The sequence below is a fragment of the Heptranchias perlo genome, chromosome 8, assembly GCF_035084215.1.
Source record: "Heptranchias perlo isolate sHepPer1 chromosome 8, sHepPer1.hap1, whole genome shotgun sequence".
NCBI classification, from domain to species: Eukaryota; Metazoa; Chordata; class Chondrichthyes; order Hexanchiformes; family Hexanchidae; genus Heptranchias; species Heptranchias perlo.
The window spans coordinates 39,786,559-39,799,798 of NC_090332.1; the positions used below are offsets into that span (position 1 = coordinate 39,786,559).

General features: G+C 42.8%; 1 protein-coding gene across 6 annotated transcripts in view; it reads right to left on the reverse strand.

Moving 5' to 3' along the window:
• asb3 (ankyrin repeat and SOCS box containing 3) overlaps positions 1 to 13,240 on the reverse strand; it is a 90,694-nt gene that overhangs the window by 34,803 nt on the left and 42,651 nt on the right. For all 6 annotated transcript variants that reach the window (XR_010963665.1, XM_067988983.1, XM_067988984.1 and 3 more), the window contains exons 6-7: positions 4,002 to 4,179; positions 2,368 to 2,565 (exon numbers count right to left, since the gene is read on the reverse strand). Coding sequence is in view for 5 of the 6 variants with exons in the window: in XM_067988983.1 (XP_067845084.1) it covers positions 2,368 to 2,565; positions 4,002 to 4,179 (376 nt within the window). In the remaining variant the exon portion in view is untranslated. The remainder of the gene's footprint in view (positions 1 to 2,367; positions 2,566 to 4,001; positions 4,180 to 13,240) is intronic.

The following is a 13,240-nucleotide window of genomic DNA, read 5'->3' on the forward strand; positions in this document are numbered from 1 at the left end:
CTATGAGCACCCTCTATTGGCAGCTTGCCCCTGGGTACAAGATGGGGGAAGGAGGAGAAATCTAGTGCAGCAGCGGAAAGGGTCAGACCAGCCATTTTGTGTCTGTAACAATGTGGCTCACTGCAATGTTGAGCCTGTCCCTCTTCAGGACACCAAGCCTATAAATTTAAAGACCCTTCAGTTAAGGTATTACTGTATGTAATGCAGCAAAGGAAGACCCAGCTTTTGGACCCCAAGGGAAGGAGGTCAGTGTAGGGCATGATCTGGGTCCATGGAAGGAGATGGCCCTGGAATTGAGTGCCACCTCACCTCAATAAAGTTGAGTTGCAAGCTGAGTTGCATTCCATATGATGGCACAGAGTGCCTTCACACTCTTTCTCTTAAAGGGGAAACGGCCCACAATCAAGACAAGGAAGTACCATCTCAATCCCAAAGGCTTCTTCTGCAAATTATCAGTCAACCACCTCAGAACCTCCCGCCACTGTAGGATGGCACACATAATTAGGGCAGCCACAGTGGCCTTAAACAGCAAGAAAGTTGCCAGATATATTATCAGTAAGATGTTTTTGACTGTGTGTAGGATGATTTAGGACAAGGTGGGAGAATGCTTACACAAAGGAATAGCATAGTGATCTCCAAGTGGGAGACTTGGTAGTTGTGCAGGAGTGTTACATATCAACACGTGACTAAGTTGCATTTGTTGCCAAAGGGGTTCATAATGGCAAGACTCATTTGACAGTGGTCTCGGATCTTAGTCAGCTGATGCTCTCCCTTATGAGGTGTGCTCACAGCTCTATAACAGCTGGTACTACTCAGTTCATGCTTCATGCAGGTGGTGCAGCCTTCTGAAGCATTGTTGAGCGTCACGATGAAGTAGCCCAACCTGCATCTGCCGTCAAAGAGGAAGCAGCTGGAGGCTGTGGCGTGCCTCCTGATCCGACTACTGCTCCTCTTCCTCAAAACAGACATACAAGGGATGCCCAGAGGTGATCCCACTGGTTTCCAAGGTGCAGCCTACAAGAATAAAACTTAAAAAGATGGTAAAAATACTTTAAAAATCCTTGTATAAAAATACTGAAAAGAAATTTTAAAGAAAGTTTTAAAAATCTTAAGGAAACTTCCAAAACTTCAAAAATTACAAGACAAAATAATTAAAACAAACTTTAAATAATAGGCACTTTATGTTACAAACGTGGACATAGATATTTATACTGGAAATATATGATTTTAAAATAGGGACGTAATTATGACCGACTCCCTGGTCCACAAATTCACCTGGCCTCTGATCCCACTTCACCTAAAAGCTACATTTGGTAATGCCATGGGAGACTGATTAGGATCTTGCACAAGTTCATCATTACCACATTATTTAATGCCCCTATATACACAATTTAGAATTCCATTTGTCCTTTTACGGCGTTTCCCATCCTACTTTCAAAGATCTGTGTATCTGTACCCTAAAATCCTCTGTTCCCCCACTCCATTGAGAGTTTTACTGTATGGGTTATATGTCTGTTCTCTTTTTCCAAAAATGTCCGCTTCATATTTTGAATTGCATTTGTCAAACATCTGCCCATTCCCCTAACTTGTGTCCTCCTGAATGCCTCCTAAGTTTGACATGCCACTTAATTTGGTGCCATCAGCAAATGTTGATGATATTCCCTCTATTGCCATGTCTAAATCATTATGTATATGGAGAACATGAGCAGTCGCAACACTGATCCCTGAGGTATACTACTAGCTAACCTTGAAAATCCAAGAAATATCCACCTACTCATAATTTTCTGCTTTCTATCTTTCAACCATCCCTCCATACATGCCATTACCTTACCCTTCATAATACGTGCCTTAATCTTTGCAACAAGTCTTTTATATGACACTTTATCAAATACTTCTTGGAAGTAAAAATATAATGCATCCGCTGCTTTCCCTTATCTTTATGTTCAGTAATTTCCTCAAATAATTAAGTTGTTAGTCAAGCAAAAGCTGCACTGTACAATTCTGTGTTCACCATACCTGATTAGCCCATTCCTTTCTAAATGTTCATTACTATCCCCTTTATGGTATCTAGCAGTTTCCATAATTATGATTGTCCGACTTATCCTTTTCTCTTAGTTTGAAAAGGGGTGCAAAAGTTGCCACCCTTCAGTTCTTAGGTGCAATTTCTGTTTCCAAAGAATTTTGTAAAATTATGGTTAGTGTCTTTGCAATTTCATCAGTTGCCTCAGTATTCCACCTTGATTTCAATATTTTTTTACCGTATTACAATGTCTGTGGATATAGCTGCATAGATGATTTAGATAATTTGGGTCTTATAAAATCACGCAGAAATTGTAATCAAAAAGCTCTAAAAGTTGAATAGCTTACCTCCGAGAAAAAGCCATGCACAATGGTGATAGGCACTCATACAATGGGCACTCCTGGGCATTGGGACTGTAACCTGCTTGTAGTAACATTTTTAAGCACACTTGCTGTCCTCCATACACCGCTGAATAGACTGGGCTCACCTTATTCCTCCCTGTATCACATATTCGATCAGTGATCGGTATTAAGAATTCCAGCACTCTACCAAAAATCAATACATACTATTAAATGAATGTTGCATTCAAACACAACAGAAACAATAAAAAAAACTGCTCTTGGTTTTTGCTTGAAATCATAAATAATGCTGGTACAAGTTTTTGATTTGTTGCAGAGGTACAAATAAAATGGACTAATTGCCTCAATTATTTCATATGTCCAAAAACACAGTAATTAGGAGAACAAGAGTTATTTAACGGAGCTCTTAAACATATATTTCAAAACATAAACTTAGGGTGGTGCAGTGTGTCTGAATACAAAGTATCAAGAGTGCAGGTTTGGATTTCTCCAAATACCTGCACAGTTGTGGAAAAGTAGCAAACAGGGGTCTAGTCTGGTCTCCTTCAGCAGGGGAGCAAAAGAGAAAATAATTATAGAATCATAGAAGTTACAACATGGAAACAGGCCCTTCGGCCCAACATGTCCATGTACGGAGTTACTGCTAGACCACTATCACGTGCTTCCAATCTTGGGGAAGATTATCTACCATGGTAATGGTCTTCCTCACTCTTTAAAAATCATCAACCTACACCTACAATTACACCCATCATCCAAAGTTGGGCAGGAGGATGCATTACCTAGAACACTTCCTGTTAGAAAATTCACACTCTCGTACTGATAATTTTGATCACATATTTTTCCTAAATCCTAAATTGCACCAATCCTTATCTTGGAATGCACTTTTAGTTCTTTGACTTGAGAAGACACCAAAGACTTGAATGATAATGTAACCAATGTAATACACACAAATTTATTTGAATACATTTTGAAACAGCACAAGGCATAATAGAGCTTCAAGGAATAGGTTGGGTGAGAACTTTGTGCAGGCTGACTTAAGACCATTACGATTGAGACCATTTATGAGGCTGAACCTTATCCTTGCTGAGTGTATCCACTGCAGCATTGAATCTCAATGAAATGCTATGCATTAAAGCATAGATGTCAATCCAGAAAGCAAAAAAATTGACACATCCCCAAAAATTTGACAATTCAAAAACAGTCCTGACATGTGAAAGCAAGTAGTTATAAGAGCTTTGTAACTTAAGAGTAGGCAAACACAACATTCCTTCACTTATATTAGAAGGAAAAAATAAGGTATGAAAGCCTGAGGGTGAAATCCAAATGCCGAAAAAGGTACAAAATTGGTGATGTGGGGGAGCTTTTAGGCATGCTCCCCTGGAAAATTCAGAATTTTTACATTAAAAATTATGCATTCTGGTTCATTTTAAGAATTTTTAATATAAGAGAGAATAAGTACTACAGTAGTAGTACAGATTCTACGTTGTGATCTTCAATTCTGTTCTGCAATCCTACACATACCATCTGTACAGCTAATAACATTTTCAAATATAAATTTTACAGTAATGAATTGCTCAAAATACATGTCTTTTTAATAACTCAGTTAGTCTGTGAGCACTTACTTGACTTTTCCCATCTGGGCAGCAGCATGAATGGGCAACTGCCAATCATCTTCACTGCAGTAAAGGTTTGGATCAGCTCCATTTGACAACAGCAGTTCAACACATTTTGTATGGCCTTCCTGAGCTGCTATGAACAATGGTGTGGCCTTATCAAAGGCCTGGCAATTAACATTACTACCTGTAAAATAGATTTAAAAGGTTATCTTGCTACAAATTCAGTTCATGGCTCATGTGTTAAAAAGGGTCATATCCCAAGAGCACTGTGCAACGCATTTGAAATATTAAAGTACAAACTGATTATTTACTTAATTTCTAAACTGATTTTTTTTGCCATTATCATTATAATTATAAAATGATCCAAATGAATCTCTACGACAGAAGGAAAATACCTAATGTTCAATCTCTCACAGATCAATTCATATGCATGTCACTTCAATATTTTAAGCAACATTAATTAAATAAGCAGAATATGTAATAAGACAGCAGATGCAGTCCACAAATCTACTGTTTTAAAACTCACTTATATTGCACGCACTACAGTGAAACTATCTGGGTTTTATTTTTCAGGAACATCTGTCCCATGCACAGATACATTTTTTATATATAAAATCTGTGTCAATCTACTTACCAGCATTGATACTGTTAAAGGGGAAAGGTACAATCCAAACTATTTTGCCATGTGCTTGTCCATGCACATTTGTGCTCTAAGTTTGGATGAACCAAAGCACCTAATGTGTACTACATGAATAATGTGCCACACACACATATCTTCCCACCAACGTACTGTCTATGGACACATGCAATGGGTCATGCATCATTGGATAGATCTCAAGCAGTTTCAATGCATATCATGAGACCACAACATGCATTTATATTGGCTCCAGATATTATTCTGGAGGTGCCATTGTTGCTCTACAGCTAGAGCACCACCTTGCATAGATTCGGCAGAGGCAGCAGACCTGAAACAGATTCAAATTCAATATTTCTGTTCTGATTTTTGTGCCACATTTATTGTGATTTGTGTATAATGGTATTGAGGGTATGAAATAATATTAGTACTTCTAAGTGGGTAGAATCCTCTGGAAAACATTACTTTTAGGGAGAAAGACAGTACTGCATTTAAATATTCAAATTTTTTTCAAAAACATTACATAATACTTCAATATTAGTTTCCTCTTTTAGAAAATCTCAATTGCTATGGAAACTGGAAGTGACATCTCCAACAGGTCAGTATGACACATTTCAGCAGCTCAAAGTATTTCTATATCATGTAAAAATGCCTTTCATTCTTTAATTTATCTAGGACTGCAGTTTCTCGCCAACGGTCACACGCTGACTGCTTTCATCTCAGGATTCTTTGGTTCGTTATAAGTTGTAGTCCTGATTGCTAATCAGTGACCCCTGCTGAAAGTGCATGTCTGTGGATGTCATGTGAAGACAGAATTGGGCTCAAGTATAATTCCCCTTCTCCTCCCCCACCATGCCAACGCTGGTCACAAAGGAGCATACTTGAATAATGGTCACTAGAGCAAGGTACAGGTGGGTGTCCAACACCTGTGAAACTGTTCCCTAACGAGGAGTAAATGTCTTTGAGACAAGATGGGAACAAAATAGGGAGAATTTTTTTTGTTAAATTTGATGTATACTATTTTACATTTTCCCCGATCAGTAAAATCTCTAGACTTGAACACTGGCTTATAAATTGCAACTCTATATTTAGTGAGTATAACAAGCGCAAAGATGCAATATATCAACTATCACAGTACAATGTAAAGTATTATAAAGGAGAATATCTACACAGGATAACAATCTATTAGAGAATGATCTTGTGTGCAACACATTTTAAGACAAAAGAAATCAGTTACTTCTGAATAGGAACATCAAGGGATGATTCAATAGTCACGTATCAATATTAACCCATCCATTGTTTTAAACTTTTATATTTGTTTGGCACTTATTCCAGACTTTTTTCTGAATTTCATCCTTTTTCGTTATTTGAAAAAGTCAGCAGCAACTCAAAATGTTTGTGATAAAATAAGATTTTAGCAATGGTTAAATTCATGAAAAATATCTCACCAGCACCACCATGTGCAAGATCGAAAGAAAAACTATAATTTTTACTACAGCTAACAATAATTCTCACTTTAACTTAAGACTATGGGAGTTAAATTAGATAAGGCCCGATACCGGGCGTAGGGGTCACAGTGCACAGTTAACCCGCATCCAGTGTTAACGATGCAGGCAGCACATGAGATTCATGCTGCATCCTCATTACCATGATTCCCACGTGCAGCCAGCGCTACTTGCGCCCCCTTGGGTGGCTGAACACAACAGCAGGAGGCCCGATATGGGGAGTGGCCAGCACTAGGTAAAGGCAGCCTGCACCTCTTAAAGGGGAGGCGCAGTCAATGGAAGCAGTGCAGGGTGGCAGGCAGAATGGCTGGAGCGGCAAGAGAGCGTGCCCCAAGGTTCTCCGAGAGTGCAATGGAGGCCTTAGTGGAGGGAGTGCAGGAACAGAGAGCCATCCTGTACCCGCAGAGTCGCAGGAGACTCTCCAGGAACCAGCTGCGGAGGCAATGCGAGGAAGTGGCCATGGAGGTGAATGACAGGAGTATAGCACCACGCTCGTGGATTCAGTGCCGAAAAAAGTTCAATGATTTGACACGAGTGGTCAAGGTGAGTGAATGCAAGTGTCGAGTGGCACATCCTACCAGCCGCAACACTGCTACATGCATGACACCCCCACTCACCAAACGCTGCCCATCCGTACGCAACGCAGCAATTCAGACGCTGCATCTCACCCTCACATAGTAGCACATTTGCAATCCATACACCCACCACTCACATCACACACACTGGCAGCTATTTGACCATGACAGGCACATCACCAGACACTCAATGACACACTTCCCTTTGGCTTGCAAGAGAAGGTGGCGCATAACAGCCAGCAGACTGAAAGACCCAAGGGAGGGCAGGCACGCCTACACGTCCTCACCCCTTTGGAGGAGACCATGCTACACATCATTGGGCGGGACATCACTGCGACCATGGCCACTGGCGGTGCTGGAGGTCTCGATGAAGGGGGGGGGGGGGGGCACTGCATACCTAATCCTCCTTCTCATTTCGATGGGCCAGGCTACAGAAGGCGGCTGATGGGCATACACCACCAACTGTTTGGTACACTGGAAAGCCTGCCAGAAAGCCTGCACACAATATCAAGGGGTATGGAGGAGTCCACCTCAAACTTGGCACAGGGCTTTGTGCGGAGCTTGGTGCCCATCTTTACCCACATGGAGCAGGTGGTCACCTCTATCAGCTCTACCACCTAGAAGGACAAGGGCAGCAGGCACATGGGAACAACACCACCTGCACGTTCCCCTCCAAGTCACACACCTCCCCGACTTGGAAATATAATAGCCATTCCTTCATTGTCGCTGGGTCAAAATCCTGGAACTCCCTACCTAACAGCACTGTGGGAGAGCCTTCACCACACGGACTGCAGCGGTTCAAGAAGGTGGCTCACCACCACCTTCTCTAGGGCAATTAGGGATGGGCAATAAATGCTGGCCTTGCCAGCGATGTCCACATCCCATGAACGAATAAACATTTTTTTTTAAAAATCCATTCTCCAGCTGATCAGCAGGAGTGCTGAGGCGCCGCCCCGTGCAAATGGCACCATGGCAGTCGAACCTACTGTCCTCTCTCCGGACGACAGCATTCCTGCAGTCACCCCTGCCACTCCGTCAGTGCCCTTGCTGTTGCCTATCAGCCAGCCAGGCCAGACTGCTGTAGCCCATGCCGAGATGGTGCAGACTGAAGCTCGGCCCTCACGTCCCAGAGCTGCTCGAGGTCGTCCTCCAAGGCCACACTCCCCAATTGAAGACCGCCAAACTTCCACCACCCATGCTCCAACCACTGGGGATACATCTCGTGGGAGCGCTAGGAAGGCAAAGGCACACGAAGGGCAGGCACTGAGGGAATGCACAAGGGTGAATAGTCTAATGTTTGATACTACAGTTAATGTGTTATGTTATAAATATGGATTTGAAGTCGCAGTTGGTGGTGGTTTTCATTTATGCGATGAGCTGCGGACGGAGGCAATGTGTAATCATATAGAGGGCGATGTGATGGTCATGCGGGAGCTGGCAGGCGGGGAGTGTAGGACTGCTGTTGACTTGGGAGGTGTCGTTGAGTTTAGTGATATCACTAAAGAATAAGGCGAGCACGCAGAGCCCTGGCAGACAGGGCCTGTGCACCTTGTTACCTCCCTGCGTCTTCCTCCATCCTCAACTCCTTCTCAGCCTCTGGCTCAGGGTCTTGCCGGATAGGCGGTGGCTAGGGCTGTGCCCTCATAATGGCAAGGTTGTGCAACATACAGCATACCACGACGAATCTTGACAACTGCTCAGCGGAGTACTGCAGGGCTCCAACAGAATGGCCCAGGCAGCGGAAGCACTGCTTTAGGGGGTCTACGGTGAGCTCGACTATGTTCTGTGTGGCCACATGGCTCTCGTTGTATGCCTGCTCTGCACATGTAAATGCGTGCCTGACCGGAGTCATGAGCCACTTCATGAGGAGATAAGCCCCAGTCACCCAGTAGCCAGCCTTCGACTTGCTGAGCCAGTGCAGAGATAGTTGGGACGTTGAACTGCCGCATATTGAAGGCTGTTGACCGTTGCCAGGGTGGCGGGTGTTGACCTGAATGATCCGCTGCATGTGGTCGCACACCAGCTGCACACTGAGGGAGTGGAACCCCGTTCTGTTCTGGCTGAGTTGAGACGTGGTGCATGCGTAGCTATATGCACAGTCAATGGCACCCTGCATCAAGGGAAGCCAGCAATGCGAGCAAACCCTAATGCTCGCTCGTTCTGCTTCTCTCTGACAAGAGGGAACATGATGAACTTGTTGCGCAGCTCGTACAGTGCTCCCGTGACCTCCCTTATGCAGCAGTGCACTACAAACTGCTAGATGTTGCACATCTCGCCAGCAGAGGCCTGAAAGGATCCAGAAACGTAAAAGTTCAGCGCCACGGTTACCGTGACAGCCACAGGCAATGCTGTCCATGCCCCACTGAGACTGCAGTTGTGGCTGCAGTAGTCAACATATCTCCGTCATAACCTCTTTGGTGAACTACAGCCGTCGGATGCACTGATTTTCACTCATGTTGAGGTAAGAGTATTGTTCCCTGAAGAACGTCATGGGATTATGGCCTCCTGCCTCTCCTCGCAGCTTGACCTGCTCTGCTTGGCCTCTCTGCATGCTCCCAATCATGTTCTATGCCCAGCAGGCACCCTAGCACCCATGGTTGCCAGGAATCTTGTTCAGCACACAGTTATAAATGACACTAACAGTAATGCAGGACCTGCCCAACCACTCTTTATATACTATAGCAACTCTATCCAAATATAGGAAGCTTTAACAAACACGTACAATTGTACCAGCAGCCAGAAGCACTAATCCAGCCACTAACCTGTAACACCTGTATGATCCCTTTAAATAGTGTTGGTCGGGGGTCCTCCAAGCCGTCTAAGGCACATTCAGCTGTTTGTGGTTAAGAAAGTTCATTGGCTGGAGCGTTGAGTGCCAAAATTGTGTATGTTCCTTTAAATCAATGTTGCACACTGCTCTAAGGCATAAACTCCCTTCTTTATATGATGCCAGCGTTCGTTATCTTGTGCATGCGCAATTGCCTTTACCAAAATGGCGTCGAGCGCACGTCACGCTGGATGTGTGCGCACGCATCCCAGACATCATTTTGGGATTTTAGGTGGCCACATGACGCCTGAAAAACAAGTGTTACACAGCCCAATTTCTAGCCCTATATTTTTAAACCAGTTATGAATGACTTTGGTGTGCAATCACTCAATAGCTCCACAATACAAACAGATGCAAAATTACTTTGGCATATTTCTCTAAAATTGTTGATGAAGGGTATGCAAACTTTGGTAAGAATTTACAGCACTACATATATGGCTAGGTAGCACAATAGGTTAGACATGGCCTTTCATTTTTGGGAAGAATTTCTGTTGGTCGTGAGGATGCGATGTGAAATGAGTTTAGGCAGCCTCAAATCAGTGGGTATGGACCTCCAGGCCAAAACTTGCCCTATTTGACACTAAGTTGGCAACATCACTCGGGCCACTGGATGCCTAGTGTGGAAAATGGAGTAACTTTGCTCTGTATTGAACTATGCTATAACTGACATGGGAGTGCTTAATGCTGGCACTGGTGCCTAAATCAAAAGTGGAGGGAAATGGTATTGCTAAATTGGGAGCAGTTGCCCTTCAAACTTGTATTCCTGTGCTGCTTCTCCCCATGCCTTTGCCCACGAAGCCAAATCCGTCCCTAGCTCCCCCCCTCCCACTCAAGTTAAAACTTATGCAGAATACAGAAGGACAGGCTGAGCAAGGTGATGCTGAAAACTGTTTAGGTTGCAGGTTTTAAGCATTATTAGGATGTGTTAAGAATATGGATACCGTGCACATGTCAAGATACAGGGTATTTGTGTACGCATAGACCCTGAGCAGATCTGATCAGGGATCAGGTAATGTGAATAACAAATGTTTAAAGAATGAGTCAGTATCAGGTTCTACCTTCTTGTGGAATGTGCAGGAGAGAAGCAGGTGCCTGCTAGCTTAGTGACAGAGGGAACAATTGATAGGGGAGCTTCATGGTGCACATGGTCTGGCAGGACAAGTGATATGATTATAACGTATACAGGTCAAAACGTAAATCATATTTGTTAGAAAGTTCTCAGAGCGAGGCTGGACCACTCAAGTGTTATTACAAGGACCTTCGAGAGTGATCACCTCGGAACCTTGTCAGTGTTCAGCTTTGCCGGGTTGTAAACGGGCAAAGTTGGGATTACAAGTTTTGGGTTGTGAGAGACCTGTGTAATAGTCCAGGGCAGTACCTGTGGGTTGTTTAACATGGCAAAAGATTATATCTTCACACAGAGTCACAACATTGCAAAAATTTTTTAAAATTTTTTTTAGCCATGGCAGATGAGATTGATAGTTGTGGGAAGATGGGAGGAAACCCAGTAAAAACTCTGGTACATAAAACAAGGAAGTATATCAAGGAGAAACTAGGAACTTATGCTTTATTAATTAAAAACTGCCAAACTTTGTGAGGTTGAGGACAAGACAAAGGAACTAGTAAAGGAGAAGAAAATTAAAGAGGATGATTGGAAAGCAGGAGTCTTCTTGTTTCAACTACAAGAGTTAGGGAGGTTGAGAATGAAGTTGAAGTTCTGAAAAGTAGGTTGGAAGATAAGGAAGAGGAATAAAAAGGAGACAGGGTAAACAACATATTGAGATGCTGCAGAGTTCAGTGGCATACCTGCTATTTTGATAATTGTATCTGTTCTATTTTGTGTTAAGTTTGAGATATTGCTGAGTTAAATTGGAGTTATTGAGGTTAACTAACCTATTAAATTGTGAAAATCAGACTTTTATTGTGGTGAAATTCTGGTTATTGTAAATTAAGTGAAAGTCTCTAGTTCCAGGCATAAGATTATCACATAAAAAAATTGGCATTTTTGAATTTCTCACCCATGCTAAGGACTCACTGATTTGAGGCGGATAAGGAGTTAATATTGAGTGTAATTGATGTATTTGGAGTTGTGTTGAATATTTATTGGGTAAACTGACAGCAGCCTTTGATCTTGTGATTGAATGGTTAGGAAAAAGTGACCGGAAAAAAAGAATGATTAAAGGATCTCCTGCATGACAACAATCTGGTGATAGATAGTTAGTCCAACTACAAACTTATATAAAAGATTGTTTTAGATAGTACATCCTTGATGTGAGCCTAAAGGGATACCCCTGAGGGAGGGAGGAGGGAGATGCAAGATCTGCTGAATATATGAACCATTCATGTTTAGGTTAGATATCTGAATGCATAAACAGCATACGCTTATAAACATGAGATAGCTAGGAATCGTAGGATAGTAGCTAAGGATCATGAAATGGCCAAGTTAAAAAACTTACCCAGAATATAGAAAGGCAGGCTGAGCGAGGTGATGCTGAAAGCTGCTTACATTGCAGGTTTCGAGCATTATCAGAATGTGTTGAGACTATGGAGACCTTGGGCATGTCAAGATACAGGGAGTTGTGTATGCAAGGACCCTGAGCAGTTCCGATAAGGGGTCAAGTAATGCAAATAACAAATGTTTAAAGAATGAGTCAGTATCAGGTTCTGCCTTCTTGTGGAATATGCAGGAGAGAAACAGATGTCTGCTAGCCTAGAGACAGAGGGAACGATTGATAGGGGGGCCGCAAGAGTGCACACGGTCCGGCAGGACAAGAGATGTGATTATAACGTATACAAGTCGAGACATAAATCGTATCTGTTAGAACGTTCTCAGAGCGAGACTGAAACGCTCAAGTGTTATCATATGGACCTTTGAGAGTGATCGCCTCAGAACCTTGTTGGTGTTCAGCTTTGCCAGGATGTATCTCAATGTCTTATTTAGTATGTTATAATTGTACTCTTGTAGCTTCTTAATAAATCTTTTATGCTTTGGAACAAAACACCCTCTAGTCTCCTTGTGCAAGGGACTGAACCTTTAACAGGTTACTCACAATCTTCAACCTCCCTATCCTCTCAAGGTCCATGAATGTGCAGTCACCTACCAATTCTCTCCAACAACTCCCTGTCTGAATCCCTCTAACCAGGTTTCCGCCCCTCCCACAGCACCGAAACAGTCAAAGTCCCAGATGACAATTGTGACAATGTCTGCAGTGCATTATTCCTCCTCGTCCTACTCAACCTCTCTGCAGCCTTTGACATATATAACCACACCATCCTTCTCCAATGTCTTGCTCTGTTGCCCAGTTCTGTAGAATACAGGGTCAATACCAATGTAGTTTTAAATCAAGGTTTAGAGGGGATAATTGGGAGAGGGAGGGTAGGGTAAAGGAGTGTACTATTGATAGATTTTTAAAAAATCTTTTACACTCACTGTTTGCAGCACATTTTATTGATCTTCACATTCTATGTATGGATTAGTGATCCCTGGGATTCAATCTCACTTACCTATTGACAACGCACCATCATTGGGCTTAAAAACTTGCTGTAGCATTTCCAGTTTCTTTCTGCCAGTCATCTCCCCTGCCATCTCTATCAATGGAAATTTTCAAAGCACCACCTGCTTTATTCAGAGCACTTCCAGTTAACACAGCCAGCTGGGTGTTTTGAGATGGCTGTGGCTTGGGCACTGCAGGGTGGGTTCACAA